General features: G+C 41.7%; 1 protein-coding gene across 16 annotated transcripts in view; it reads right to left on the reverse strand.

The window, feature by feature from the left end:
* PLEKHG4B (pleckstrin homology and RhoGEF domain containing G4B) overlaps positions 1-13,175 on the reverse strand; it is a 199,072-nt gene that overhangs the window by 86,813 nt on the left and 99,084 nt on the right. For all 16 annotated transcript variants that reach the window (XR_010598477.1, XR_010598476.1, XM_042842053.2 and 13 more), the window contains one exon: positions 8,290-8,487. Coding sequence is in view for 9 of the 16 variants with exons in the window: in XM_065584050.1 (XP_065440122.1) it covers positions 8,290-8,487 (198 nt within the window). In the remaining 7 variants the exon portion in view is untranslated. The remainder of the gene's footprint in view (positions 1-8,289; positions 8,488-13,175) is intronic.

Consider the following 13,175-nt stretch of genomic DNA (forward strand, 5'->3'; position numbering starts at 1 on the left):
AGTTCACAAAGTATAAATGTGAGCAAAAATTTCCCTCCCTCTCACACCGCCCTCATCCCCACAACCTGATCCTCCCTCCCGTTGAAGTCAATTGAAATACTAACTTCAATGAAATTAGGATTGGGCCCTGAAAACTTTAATAAGGCTGGTGTGACTTGCGTATTTCTAGCAAAGAGCAGAGACCCTGAATTCTGAATTGTTTTCTCATTTAAAAGAGGTTGTAAGTTAACATGACTGATCATCCTTAATTGTTTTAATAATCACCTCAGCTATTGTCTATCAGGCAAAGTCCCTCTTCATTATATCAATTTCATGTAACCATGAGATACTGAATCCAAACACTTCCATGGTCTGTCTCTGACAGTGCTCATGTTATCATTTACTCACTCCAAATATAAATACCTCACTGATGTGGCATCTTGATTTAAGGCTTGAACCTGCAAAACCCATAGTCACACAAGTAATCCCATTATCCCCATGGAAATCAGAACTACTTTCACAAGTAAGGGCTGGCACATGGACAGTACAAGGATAAAAACGAAAGGGTTCCATGTACCAGGATAACAATACATGGTTAGTTTCCAGTCTCTCGTGAATATAATTATCAGTTACATAGAGGTATACAGTAATTAAAAATGAAAAATCTGAAAATCTTCGCTATGAAACCATCCAACTGTCTGCAGACTCCAACAAAACAATATATTTCTTATACTTGTTTATGTCTCTCAAATTTGGTGAGCCGTGGTTTGATTACTGAGTTCCCAATAAATTGTGCATTTGATTTTAAACAATATTTTCAATGGTGACACTAATTAAAGTTCAGGCCTGGGCAGTGCTGAGCATGGAAACTGAGTCCACTCAGCATCGTCCAGATATGAAGCACCATGCAAAACTGATCCAAATGTTTACCAAAAAAAGGACATAAGAAAAATACTGAAGCCAAGAACCTTAAGGTGTGAGGACTCAAAGATTTGTTTCATGTTTGCATTTGGGGAGCGGTGGTGGGGAAAATCATCCTAGTAACTTGGTTTGTTTAGATTCCCAGATATCAATATTGTCTGATCAGATAAAGTGTACTTGGCAATGTTTGAAGCCTTTAAGTAGGAACATTTGTGGTGAAATATAAGGAAAGGAGGAGAGAAGCAGACCATAGGAATTTTCACTCTTCTCTACCCTAAGGCCCAAAGAGGGGAGCTGCAGATGGGTGCAGTGGGAAAGTGACATTATCACTTCCTTGCTCTGATGATTTCCTGTCCCTTCTCCCTGCATGGTCCACAGAAGGCGGAGAGCCTGGCTAGCAGACCAGGCAAAAAGCGAGATATGCGATCTGCGTCTCTTTGGCTCTGTCTGATCATGACTAAGCTACACAGAGATAGAGGAGAGTTGACTGTGTCTCCTAGTAAGGATCTAGTGCTATCCTGTAAGGGATAGATGGAAGAAATATCTTGCAACCCAATGTTTTTGGATTTTCAGTTGTGAACAGTGAGTTTTCCAAACAGCACAGATATTCAGGCTTTTCAACAAATGTATTATTCCATCCCTCCTATCAATCTAAACAGTGTCTTTGTGTCTCCACATGCCTCTACAGTGGAGCAAAAGCAACAAAAAGTTTAATCATCACACTTTAAAAATTCATATTGGAATTCTATGGGGCTAATTACTCCCTTTCTGAACTGGTGGTACCAAGATATGCAGAGCTATAGCAGAAGTGCTCAAAGGCATTCTGACTGCAGGAGATCAAAGCAACTGGGAATGCTTTGAGAAGAGAGATTGAAAGGGGAATCATAGACTCTTCCCAGCCCCTGCTGCCATATTCTAGCAGGCACACAGAGGATGGTGGGGCTCTTACCACATCTCCATCCCAACTGGCCTCCCCCTGTAGGACTGTGCTGAGCTACTGAGCATACTAGCTGGCTCATCAACTCCGTGCTAAAGGAAAGACTAGGGGCCAAAGCCTCAGCTAGTATAACAAGACATAGCTCCACTGGCTTCAATGGAGCTATGACAGTTTACACCAACCAAGGATCTGGCCCTCAGTTTATATTTTGTACCTGATGCCTGTTTCCCTGTTCAGGTGTACTAAAAATGCCTTATTGCTCCTTCCGCAGACCTACTCATGTAAGAGAAGCTGGAAATTTGCCCTTTAACTTTAAAAGAACATAAGGTGCAAAGAAATTCAGCCCTGGTGGTCCAGTAAGACCTATGCATCAGGACCAAGATCCAAGTGCATCGAACGACAGGAAAGCAATAAAGAGCAAAGGATTTGGATTTGTTGGTAATGTAATCATAATCATCGTATTATTTTTATGCAAAGACGAGAGCTGTCAGAAAGGCTCAAAAACATGTCAAAAGTCTATAGAAGAAGGAAAACTTAAATTCAAGTAAATTAAAATGTCAATGCTTTGGGCTTGGGAATAAAGAGAGAGAGCAGACATTTAAACCAATATAACTATGCTGACAAGTGGTCTGTTTATGGAAAACACAAGTAGAAACCACTAATAAGCTCCTAAAATACAGAAATACTGGGTGAAAGAAATAAAGCCAGACATTACTGAACAAAAACAATGCAAAGCAAACGCAAACAGCTCATGAGAGATATAACAGGCTCACCGAGACTACTGATAGTCTAGATTGAGCATGATTAGAGATAAAGTTGGGCTTCTGGCTATAATGAGGTAATGACAAAAATACCTCTTCCGTAACTACTGTTTCAGTGTCAGCATAGGGTAAATCAGCAGGACAAAGTCAGACACTGAAAAAAAGTCATTAAGTGATAGAACTGGCAGAAGGGACTATGTGACACTGTGTGGTGTGATGGGGAAGGGAGATTCAGATTTCAGCCAATGAGGGGCAACACACATGATATGGGATTTCATTTAGAAGGGTGAGAAAAAAGTGTATCATAAAGACAGAGAAAGCAAAAGTAAAAAGCAACCAAGAAAGCAATGAATATAAGAGCAAATATATACTTTCTTCCCATTGGTGGCTTACACTTTCCTGAAAGTGCCTCCGATCTCTAGGTTATGCTGTGGAGGAGGGAGATGTATATTACCCACTTTGATGGGTACTGCGCACACACGCAAATTTTGCTGTAAAGCAGAACTGTCGGGGAGGTAAATCCTTAAATCTACCATGTTTGGCAGAAATTCCTGACAGAACATGCCCTCTAAGAAGACTAGAATGATTTACACCAGTTGAGGATCTGTCCCAAAGTTTTACTCTTCTTCTTTTTTGGTATCTAGTTTAAATGGAACCAGATTTCTTTGTGAGTAGAAGAAAGGAGCAGGGGAGAAGAGAGGCTGCACATACAGACAATTTTCTCAAGTTTGCCCACTGTCAGTCTAGCTCCCCTTATGGAGGCATGGCCCCCAGGACCCCTCTTCCAAAAGCCACCTGCTCTTTGTGTGGCCCCTGTATACAAGTCTTTTTCCTGGAAGGGAGTTTGGTGCAGGAAGGGATTCTGATTTGGGACAGGGGGTTGGGGTGGAGGAGGGGGAGTGAGGTGTAGGCTCCAACCAGGAGGTGCTTACCACAGGCAGCTCCTAGCCAGCGGTACAGCAGGGCTTAGGCTGCCTGCCTGCCATAGCCCCACGCCGCTCCTGGTAGCGGCTGGCTGCTAGCACGTCTCTGCAAGCCCCTTGGGAGCTGTGGGGACAGTGTTGGGGGTGGAGCTGCCTCCCCTCCCCTTGCCAGGGGTCACAGATGTGCCAGCAGCCAGCCGCTTCCGGGAGCGGCGTGGGGCCACAGCATGCAGGCAGCCTGCCTAAGCACCCTTTTAGCAGCCCGGAGATCGCTGCCTGTGATTGATTTTTGTGGGACCCCCCTTGAGCTGAGGCCCTAGGATGCAGCCCCTAAAGCCCCAGCCTTAATCCAACCCTGACCTTAACCACTGCATGCCCTTGACAATTATCTAAATTTCATTAGACACAGAGCTAGTGTGGCTCCATATACAAACCTTCCTGATTGTAAAATTATAGCACTTGCATCAAAAAAAGCAAAACGTCAGTGTGGTGACAAAGCTGAACACTTCATATTGGAGACATGTGGGTATGCAACCAGTTATCAAACCTCACTTACAGACAGCCCCCCAACCTGAAGTAAATACTCACTAGTCACTACACACCACACCACAGAAAAACTAACCCGGGAACCAATCCCTGTAACAAACCTCATTGCCTTCTCTGTCCCCATATCTACTCTAGCGACTCCATCAGATGACCCAACCACACCATCAGAGGCTCATTCACCTGCACATCTACCAATGTGATATATGCCATCATGTGCCAGCAATGCCTCTCTGCCATGTACATTGGCCAAACTGGACAGTCTCTATGTAAAAGTATAAATGGACACAAATCAGACATCAGGAATGGTAACATACAAAAGCCAGTAGGAGAACATTTCAATCTCCCTGGACACTCAATAACAGATTTAAAAGTAGCCATTCTTCAACAAAAAAACTTCAAAAACAGACTTCAAAGAGAAACTGCAGAGCTACAATTCATTTGCAAACTTAACACCATCAATTTGGGCTTGAATAGGGACTGGGAGTGGCTGGCTCACTACAAAAGCAATTTTGCCTCTCTTGATATTGACACCTCCTCATCAATTATTGGGAATGGACCACATTCACCCTGACTAAATTGGCCTTCAACACTGGTTCTTCACTTGTAAGGTAACTCCTTTCTCTTCGTGTGCCAATATATGATTATGCCTATATCTGTAATTTTCACTCTATGCATCTGAAGAAGTGGGTTTTTTACCCACGAAAGTTTATGCCCAAATGAATCTGTTAGTCTTTAAGGTGCCACCAGACTCCTCGTTGTTTTTGTGGATACAGACTAATACGGCTACCCCTCTGATAGTTATAAAACCTACGTTTTTTGTCATCTACTTCTGATACTTTATCTGCAAAGGAGGGAAAATGGTAGCCTGACATCTCTACAAGTGCCAAGTTCAAGTAGTTTGGCTATCTTAATTGGGAATTTCCATAATTTCAAATATTTGGGTTTCTTATAAGTGCAACCTTAACTTTGAATTTCCTGAGTCTCTGAGTGAGTGAGTGAGTGACAGACACATATAGAGGTAGTACATGTTCAGAACTCTGATACATGCCTGCAATCTTCACTTCACCTTCAAGTTTTTTGTTTGAGAATACTTCTGTTGTAAGACTCTTAAGAAATTTGTTAAATGAAAGCCATTACCTGTAGCAAAGCTACATGATAAAATGCAAACATAAAAAAGACATACACCTCTACCTTGATATAACGCTGTCCTCGGGAGCCAAAAAATCTTACTGTGTTATAGGTAAAACCGTGGTATATCGAACTTGCTTTGATCCACCGGAGTGCACAGCCCCGCCCTCCTGGATCACTGCTTTACCGTATTATATCAAAATTGGTGTTATATCGGGTCATGTTATATCGGGGTAGAGGTGTATTGCTAGGTGCTAAAAATATATTTAAAAGAATGACTTATGAATAATTTCCCCACCTAATGGAAAAATACACATACAACTCAGTGCCCGCAAAAAACCCTACATCAAAACAAAATATGCTACAATAAAAACATAACAAAGAAAACCAAGTATGTAAACTATCCATTACGTAAGTCATATCTACTTTGGAGCACTTCCAATAGCTAGCTAAGGAATGATTAAGCAGGATGGTGATTCAATTCCTTCCTCAGTTGAGCACAGCAAAAATCTATAGATGCAGCTGTAATACAGCATGACTTAAGGCAAGACATATTAAGGATGGGAAGAACAGTCTGTCAGTGATCTAATTCTCTACCTCCATCCTCAAAAGTACACACTGACTTTGACCTAGTGTCCAGACTCACCCCTCTTTTGGGGGCTTGGCTTATAACTAAGGCTACAATTTAATCATGAGTATTTTTAGTAAAAGTCATGGACAGGTCACAGGCAAAAAACAAAAAATCACGGCCCCTGACCTGTCCATGATTGATACTAAAAATACTCATGATTGAATCTTGAGGGGTGAGGCTGCAGTGGGGAAGTTGGGGGACCCGTTGAGGGGGAGGAACCCAATGGAATCCATGACTTCTGCGACCTCTGTGACAGACACGGAGCCCTACTTATAAAAACAACCTAAATCTCAGTGTAAGCCCACACTTCCTGCCTGAGTATGGCTGTTCCAGTAGTTTCCTTTCCAGGATCTCTTCTGTCTTAGCTTCCTATCACCTCTGCCCTGAGAGACTCTCCAGCCTCTCTAGTACCCTGGGAGGAGTTAATGAGCCACACTTACCAACTTCAGGAGTTCTAGGCAGGTTTCTAACATCTGCTATCTTGTTACACAGCCCAACCCTCAGACAGAACCCCAATCCTTTTTTAGGTACAAAAATACTGGGAAAGTATATCCACCTCTTTTTTCTTTCCTCCCTGCCCACCAACAAGTATCGCTGCTAATCTGAATGCTATCTCTGGTTCTCATGAGCTGAGCATGGCATTTAGCGGCAAACAGGAAAAGTTGCGGCAGTGGAGGTCTGCAGAAAGACAACAACAGTTCCCTCTGGAAGAAGCTAATGATGGTAAAAAACAACAACTTTTTTTTTTAATTTAAAGCTAAAGGAATGGAAAGCACATGCAGCCCGCCAACAACGCTGAAAACCAGAACCAGTCAGCATTATTATTTTAAACAGGTCGGAGAGAATGATTCAAGAGCATCACGCACCAAAGAGTCAAAAGGAAGCTCACGGAACGTGCCAAGCTAGGGGGAGAAAAATGAAACATGGAACGAAACCAGACAGGCAATAGCTCAGTTGGACAGCAAATTTCACTGAAGTTATAGAAATGTAGGGCTGGAAGGGACCTCAAACGATCATCTAGTCTATCCTCAGGCTCTGAGGGAGGATTAAGTATTTAATACTCTTTTACCAACTGTAAACACATCAGAAATCTAAATGAAACTACTCAGGTGGAAAAGACAACCCAGAGAAGAGAGAACAATTAGCATTTTCTGAACATCTCCAACAGCATACAATGATTTGGAGAAAATGAAAAATCAGATTTCACCTATGTTTCTATTACTGGTGCTGAAGAATGGAAAGGAGAAAGGGGAGTTGATTCCCATTCTACAGGAATGGGTTCCTAAAATTTTGTCTTTGAATATTTCTATTGCATGTCTCAAAGGAAAGCTAATCCAGACACAGTCCCATTAGGTTTCAGGTTGGGACCACCATAATAAAGAGACTGCTAGGCACCAAAAGAGACAGTATGTGATTGATAAATAATTCCAGCTCTGAGGATGCCAAGCCTGAATACAGAATAGGGGCAGATGAGAGCTGCATCTATGCATGGTGTGGAATCAAACTGTGGATGTGGTAAGTTTATGGACAGCAGAGGGCTCCTTTGCATGGATTGATGCTCTTCTCTCCTGCATCATGGACACAGTGTTCACTAGGGTTGCAGTCAGCTCTGAGGAACTGCTGCAGGGAGAGAAGGTGGCCAGAAGAGAGTCCTTGTAGTTACAAAACTTAAATAGGAGAGATGTCTTATTTGGAGTGTGGAGGAGCTGACAAGGTGCCTGTATCTGCCATTTGCATGCAATGGTAGCTCTTCCGGGTCTTGACTGCTCTACTGCGTGACAGCTATATCATATCAGAGATGCCAGCCAGGAGTGCTGAGACAAAGGAGTACAAGTCCTCTAAGGTTCCCTCTAATGGTCTGTCAATCAATCACTGGAAAAATCTTCCCCCAACAATGGGGATGTCACCCCTCAGGACTTAAACCTATGCGGCCATGAACCCCAAGTATACAGCCCTAGCCAGCTCCATACTCCAGACACATCACTGGCGAGGATTTTAGTCAACTTGGAAAAGAAAATAACCACAATAATATCTTTGCTACAATATCTGCTCCCTTTAAAAATACCTTCCAGACTTATGCATTTTTTTGTTATTGCAAATATTTTATCTTGGTCCTCTATCATTTCAGTGCCTGCACTGGGATATTTAAAATCATTATCAGTTAAAAAGAAGACCATGTTTTCCTTCCCAAATTTTGCTATCAACAGGTTCTGTAGATTGCAGCTAGTTTCCTGTTCAGGTTTTGCAAGTTAACTCCTTTTCCAGACACAGTTTTAAAAAGGTTGGTAAATAATTCTCTTTCACTGTTCTCCTTGGTACCTTTAGAATTTGCACTGTTCCCTGCAAAATTTTATTTGCTAGACTAAAAGAGCTCTCTAGATCAGAGATTAAATTCCATCTTATCTCTTTTCCCAAGTCAGGAACAAAGGAGGCCTCTGTTTTGCCAGAGTAAGCTATACTTACACAGGTTTCTTGCTGAATGCATTGTAAGACTCTCTTGGCAGGGACAAGGAAATCAATTAGGCACCTGAGACCATCTCCTCGATACAGCTTTTCAACTATGCTGAAAAGCTGCCACAGGACAGTGGCAGCTGTGGCCTCAAAAGGCGGGTATAATGCAGAGAGAGTGTTCTGGGTGTAGGTGTCAAGGGACTCGGAGTCCTGAAATAAAAAGCAACATGACAGCAATTTGTGAGCATCAAACATCTAACAGTAAATAAAACACTTTAAAACTTCAATCTATTGATTTCATGGGGTATACAGTGGTGGGGGGCTGTTCTTCTATTTTGCCCAATTTGTACAGTAACTAAAAAGTGTTTTAGCCATTTTTAAAACCCTAGTCCAAACTTCTGTAATCTAAACCCCATTCAGCTCTGTTTAAACGTCAATGAAGCTCGACATTTCTTAGAATCAGATTTAGTTGAAACATCTTCACACAAGTCCAGTCATTTATCCAAAATATGAAATTCTGGCACACTAAGCTTCAGTCAAAGTGCATTTCTTAATGCTTCCAATGAGTTATAGTCTCTATCCTGAAATCATGTTTTACAAAAAGGTCTTCACTTGAATTTAGCCTCTGAAGCTCATTTTTGAAACATATTTTTGGTAAGGAGAATGGAAGACAGCACCCATAAAATGACATACTCCAAATGTTTTTATATATTTATTTACACACACACACACAGATCATGACATAACATTAATGAACAAAGTTGAAATACCACCTTATGTTTATAACAACATAGTATAAACACCGTGATAGCAACTCTCTAGTAGTTCTGTGAGGAGTGCCTGCATGTAGTGAAAGAATGCTTTTCTTTAAGAATCTCAGTACATATACAGGAATGTCCTTTTTTAGGTACAGAATTTCCTGAGGAAATACCTCGCCTACTATTTCTGGTGGAAATAATCAAGCCTGGATTAAAACAAAAATTCAATTTCAAAAGGGGGCACAACAATGAAAATACAGTCAGGGGACGACAATTACTCCCTTTTGGAGCTGGCAGCCAGATCTATAGATGAGGCCACTCAACCCCACTGTTTCTTCTGTTATCAGACTAGCAAGGAGACCCCACCCCCATGGTGGGGTAATAGGGAAGAAGCATTTCCTCCCTAAGTCCTGCCCTGGGTTGTGGAGTCTCTCACAGCCTTTGGGGGTGCGGCTGACTAGCTGAGGCACAGGCACTGACTGCTGCAGCTGAGGAGGGCCTCGTTTCTTGTGCGGAACAAGCACAGAGCCTGTCCAGACTGTGGGACTTCATATGGGCTGAGCATGCCTGGAAGTGTGAGGCTCTTCCCCTATCCTAGGCACAAGGGCACTTGTTCAAATGGTATTTTTATCCCTTGTCTGGCTGCTTTTCTCACCACAATTCCACCAGTTTGTTCCCCTAATGTTGCCCCTTTGCCTAGCTTCAGCTAACATTGACAAATTTCTGCTTAGTACAAACTGAGCACCTTTGACCCTACCCTGATCCTGATAAGCCAGCTCCTTTGTATACACACAGATTCGAACCCTATTCCGCTTGACTTGATGCATTTTTCCCCACTCGGCAATATTGTTCTGATAACAGGATTTTGTCCCGTGCAATAAAGTTTTGTTAAGGAGAACTCTTGACAATATATCCTTCAGAATTCAGAAAATTGATACACAGATATTAAAAATCTTGACATTAATACGTAGATGACTCACAAATTTTTGTATAAATGAGTGTAAATGATAGGGCTGATTTTTTGCTATAAAATGAACTGCTGCTAGAATGAACAATTCTACAGTATGCATGCATGCACGCACATATAAAATGTATACATACATATACAAATAGTTACATATTACCTACGGATTCAGAAGTGACTCCATAGTCAAGAATGAAAGAGAATTCCCATTCTAAGCCTGAATTTAGACTGTACTTTCTCCAAAAAGCTGCTTTTGGCACGACATTTCTCATGCTTGGTCTCAGCACAGTGTAGATTTTTATTTTCTAATTAAGATATATATTATATTAATTTTGAACATTAGAAATTGATTGGACAAGACATTTCTTGATATGAGACTTCGAGAAACAACTATTCTTTCTTCCTGGAGAAAGAGTTCTGTTTGAAACATTTCTGCATCATCTCAAAAACTAGAAATAAACTCTTTGAATACATTTGGACTACAATGGTCTGAAAATGAAGGACATGCATGAACACTGAAGGGATCCTGAATTTATTTTCACTTGTTTAATACTGTTCAAGAGACTGAACTTATTTTTACAGCTAAGAATTTGGGGCCTGATAATACATTTGTAACCACAGCCTCATGTATTCCATGATTCTTCAGCAGCAGAATTTGCCTCAGTATCCTGCCCTGACTACAGAATTGTGCTTCAGAATCAAAACTGCCAAAAATAGTTACATTTCTAGCTGATTTGGTTGTGAAAGCAACAGTGTAAACTGAGGCAGTGGTTTTTTTTGAGTTTGCAGACAGTCTGAAGCAATAGTTCAGTGAGCCATGAAATCCATTTTACTCTGTATAAAGTTTATATAGGGTAAACTCATACATTGTCCGCCCTCTATATCACCGATAGAGAGATATGCACAGCTGTTTGCTCCCCCAGGTATTAATCACTTACTCTGCATTTATTAATTAACAAACGTGATTTTATTAAGTATAAAAACTAGGATTTAAGTGGTTTCAAGTAATAACAGACAGAACAAAGTAAGTTACCAAGCAAAATAAAACACAACATGAAGGTCTAAGCCCAATACATTAAGAAACTGAATACAGGTAAAACCTCACCCTCAGAGGTTCCAATAAGCTTCTTTCACAGACTAGACTCCTTCCTAGTCTGGGCCGAATCCTTTCCCCGGTACAGTCCTTGTTAGTTCCAGCAGGCATCTTAGGTGAAAAGCAGGGGCTGTCTCATGACTGGGACCCCCTTTGTTCTGTTCCACCCCCTTTTATAGCTTTGGCACAAGGCGGGAATCTTTTGTCTCTCTGGGTCCCCACCCCTCCTTCTAAATGGAAAAGCACCAGGTTTAAGATGGATTCCAGTATCAGGTGACATGGTCACATGTCCTGTGAGACCTCAGCCTTCATTCTTCCAGGGCTGGCCCACACACACCCAGGAAGGTTTGCAAGTAAACAGACCACTTACAACCAACTGTCCTAGTCAATGGGAGCCATCAAGATTCTAAACCACCATCAATGGCCCACACTTTGCATAATTACAATAGGACCTCAGAGTTAAACTTTATATTTCTAGTTTTAGATACAAGTATGATACATACATACAAATAGGATGAACACACTCAGTAGATTATAAGCTTTGTAATGATACCTTACATTAGACCTTTTGCATAAAACATATTCCAGTTACGTTATATTCACACTCATAACCATACTTCCATAAAACATTATGGAGTGCAGTGTCACAGGGGGCTCCAGCTGTGAGCCTGCCACCCGACTGACAGCTGGGGTGGGGTGCAACTGTAAGCCCACTGATGGGCTCAATTTTACAGCATAGAGCCTAATCAGCAGTGAAACTGACATTCTTGTCAGTTTCATGGCTCTAGCTGTGAACCCCAGGCTGCTGCTCTGAGCCAGAGGCAGCCATGAAACTGACAAGAATGAGAGGCAGTAGCCAATGTAAGTAACGCATTTTCTACATGGACATTGTGTCACTAACTACATCAACATAAGTGCTACGCCTCTCGTGGTGGTGGAGTTATGTCAGTGTAGCAGGCCACTTACTTCAGTGGAAGCAGCATTCTAGTGTAGACACTGATATAATTAGGTCAACATAAACTGCCTTACATTGCCTAACTCTGTAGTGTAGAAAAAGCCTTAGCCACACCCCCAAGTCATCAACCAACACCCTTTGGGACCATGGAGTCCCATAAGGCACTGTATCCAGGACCCTAGTTCACTGCTCAGTGGAGGGGTAAATTTATATCCTTCCCTTGTCATGTCTGGATGTGCTGGGGATCCAGCCCTCATCAGTCCAGCACACCTGCACACAACAGGGCAGAATTTTGGCACAATCTTGATAGGGAAGATATTATCAAGATCATGCAATGCACAAAGTCCCCGACAAAGCACTTTTCAAAGTATTTAATAATGACATTCTGATAGCGCAGTAACACAGCCAACAAAGAAGACTGCACGAGTTCAACAACTCATCAATCACCTTAGGCATTGGAACACACTTTGTTTAGAAGACCATTTGGCCAAGACTCTGTGTTATCCCCTACCCTTTTAAAAAAAGTACCAAGACATCTCAAAATCCAACTCAAGATGGTGTGAAGAGATTTTGGTTTAATTTCTCATCCAGTTTCTCATTTCAATTCAATGAGACTTTACAGATGAACAATAATACAATGCCACTGTATGTGCTCTGTTACATGGGGAGGTGGTTTGTGCTAGAGTTTATATTGTTTATTTTGCATTAATTTGTTAATAAAGCCATGCCCTAGGAGAGGGGGTGAGTTTTGACCCAAAATAGCACGTGAATTTTGTTTTAGTGACAGCTGGGAAGACCACCTGTTTACATAGAGCGGCAGGAATTTTCTGTACCACATGATACTCTGTACCACATGATACATGCAACACAATGCAGTAAGTGTTAACAATTGGACTGGAGATGTGGGAACCATCGAACCACTCTGTGCTCCCCATTGAGTTACCAGCGTCTCTTCTCCCTCAGAAACAACAAGGAGTCTGGTGGCACCTTAAAGACTAACAGATTTATTTGGGCATAAGCTTTCGTGAGTAAAAACCTCACTTCTTCGGATGCATAGAGTGAAAGTTACAGATGCAGGCATTATATACAGACACATGGAGAGCAGGGAGTTACTTCACAAGTGGAGAA

Source organism: Chrysemys picta, chromosome 2 (assembly GCF_011386835.1).
Source record: "Chrysemys picta bellii isolate R12L10 chromosome 2, ASM1138683v2, whole genome shotgun sequence".
NCBI lineage: Eukaryota > Metazoa > Chordata > Testudines > Emydidae > Chrysemys > Chrysemys picta.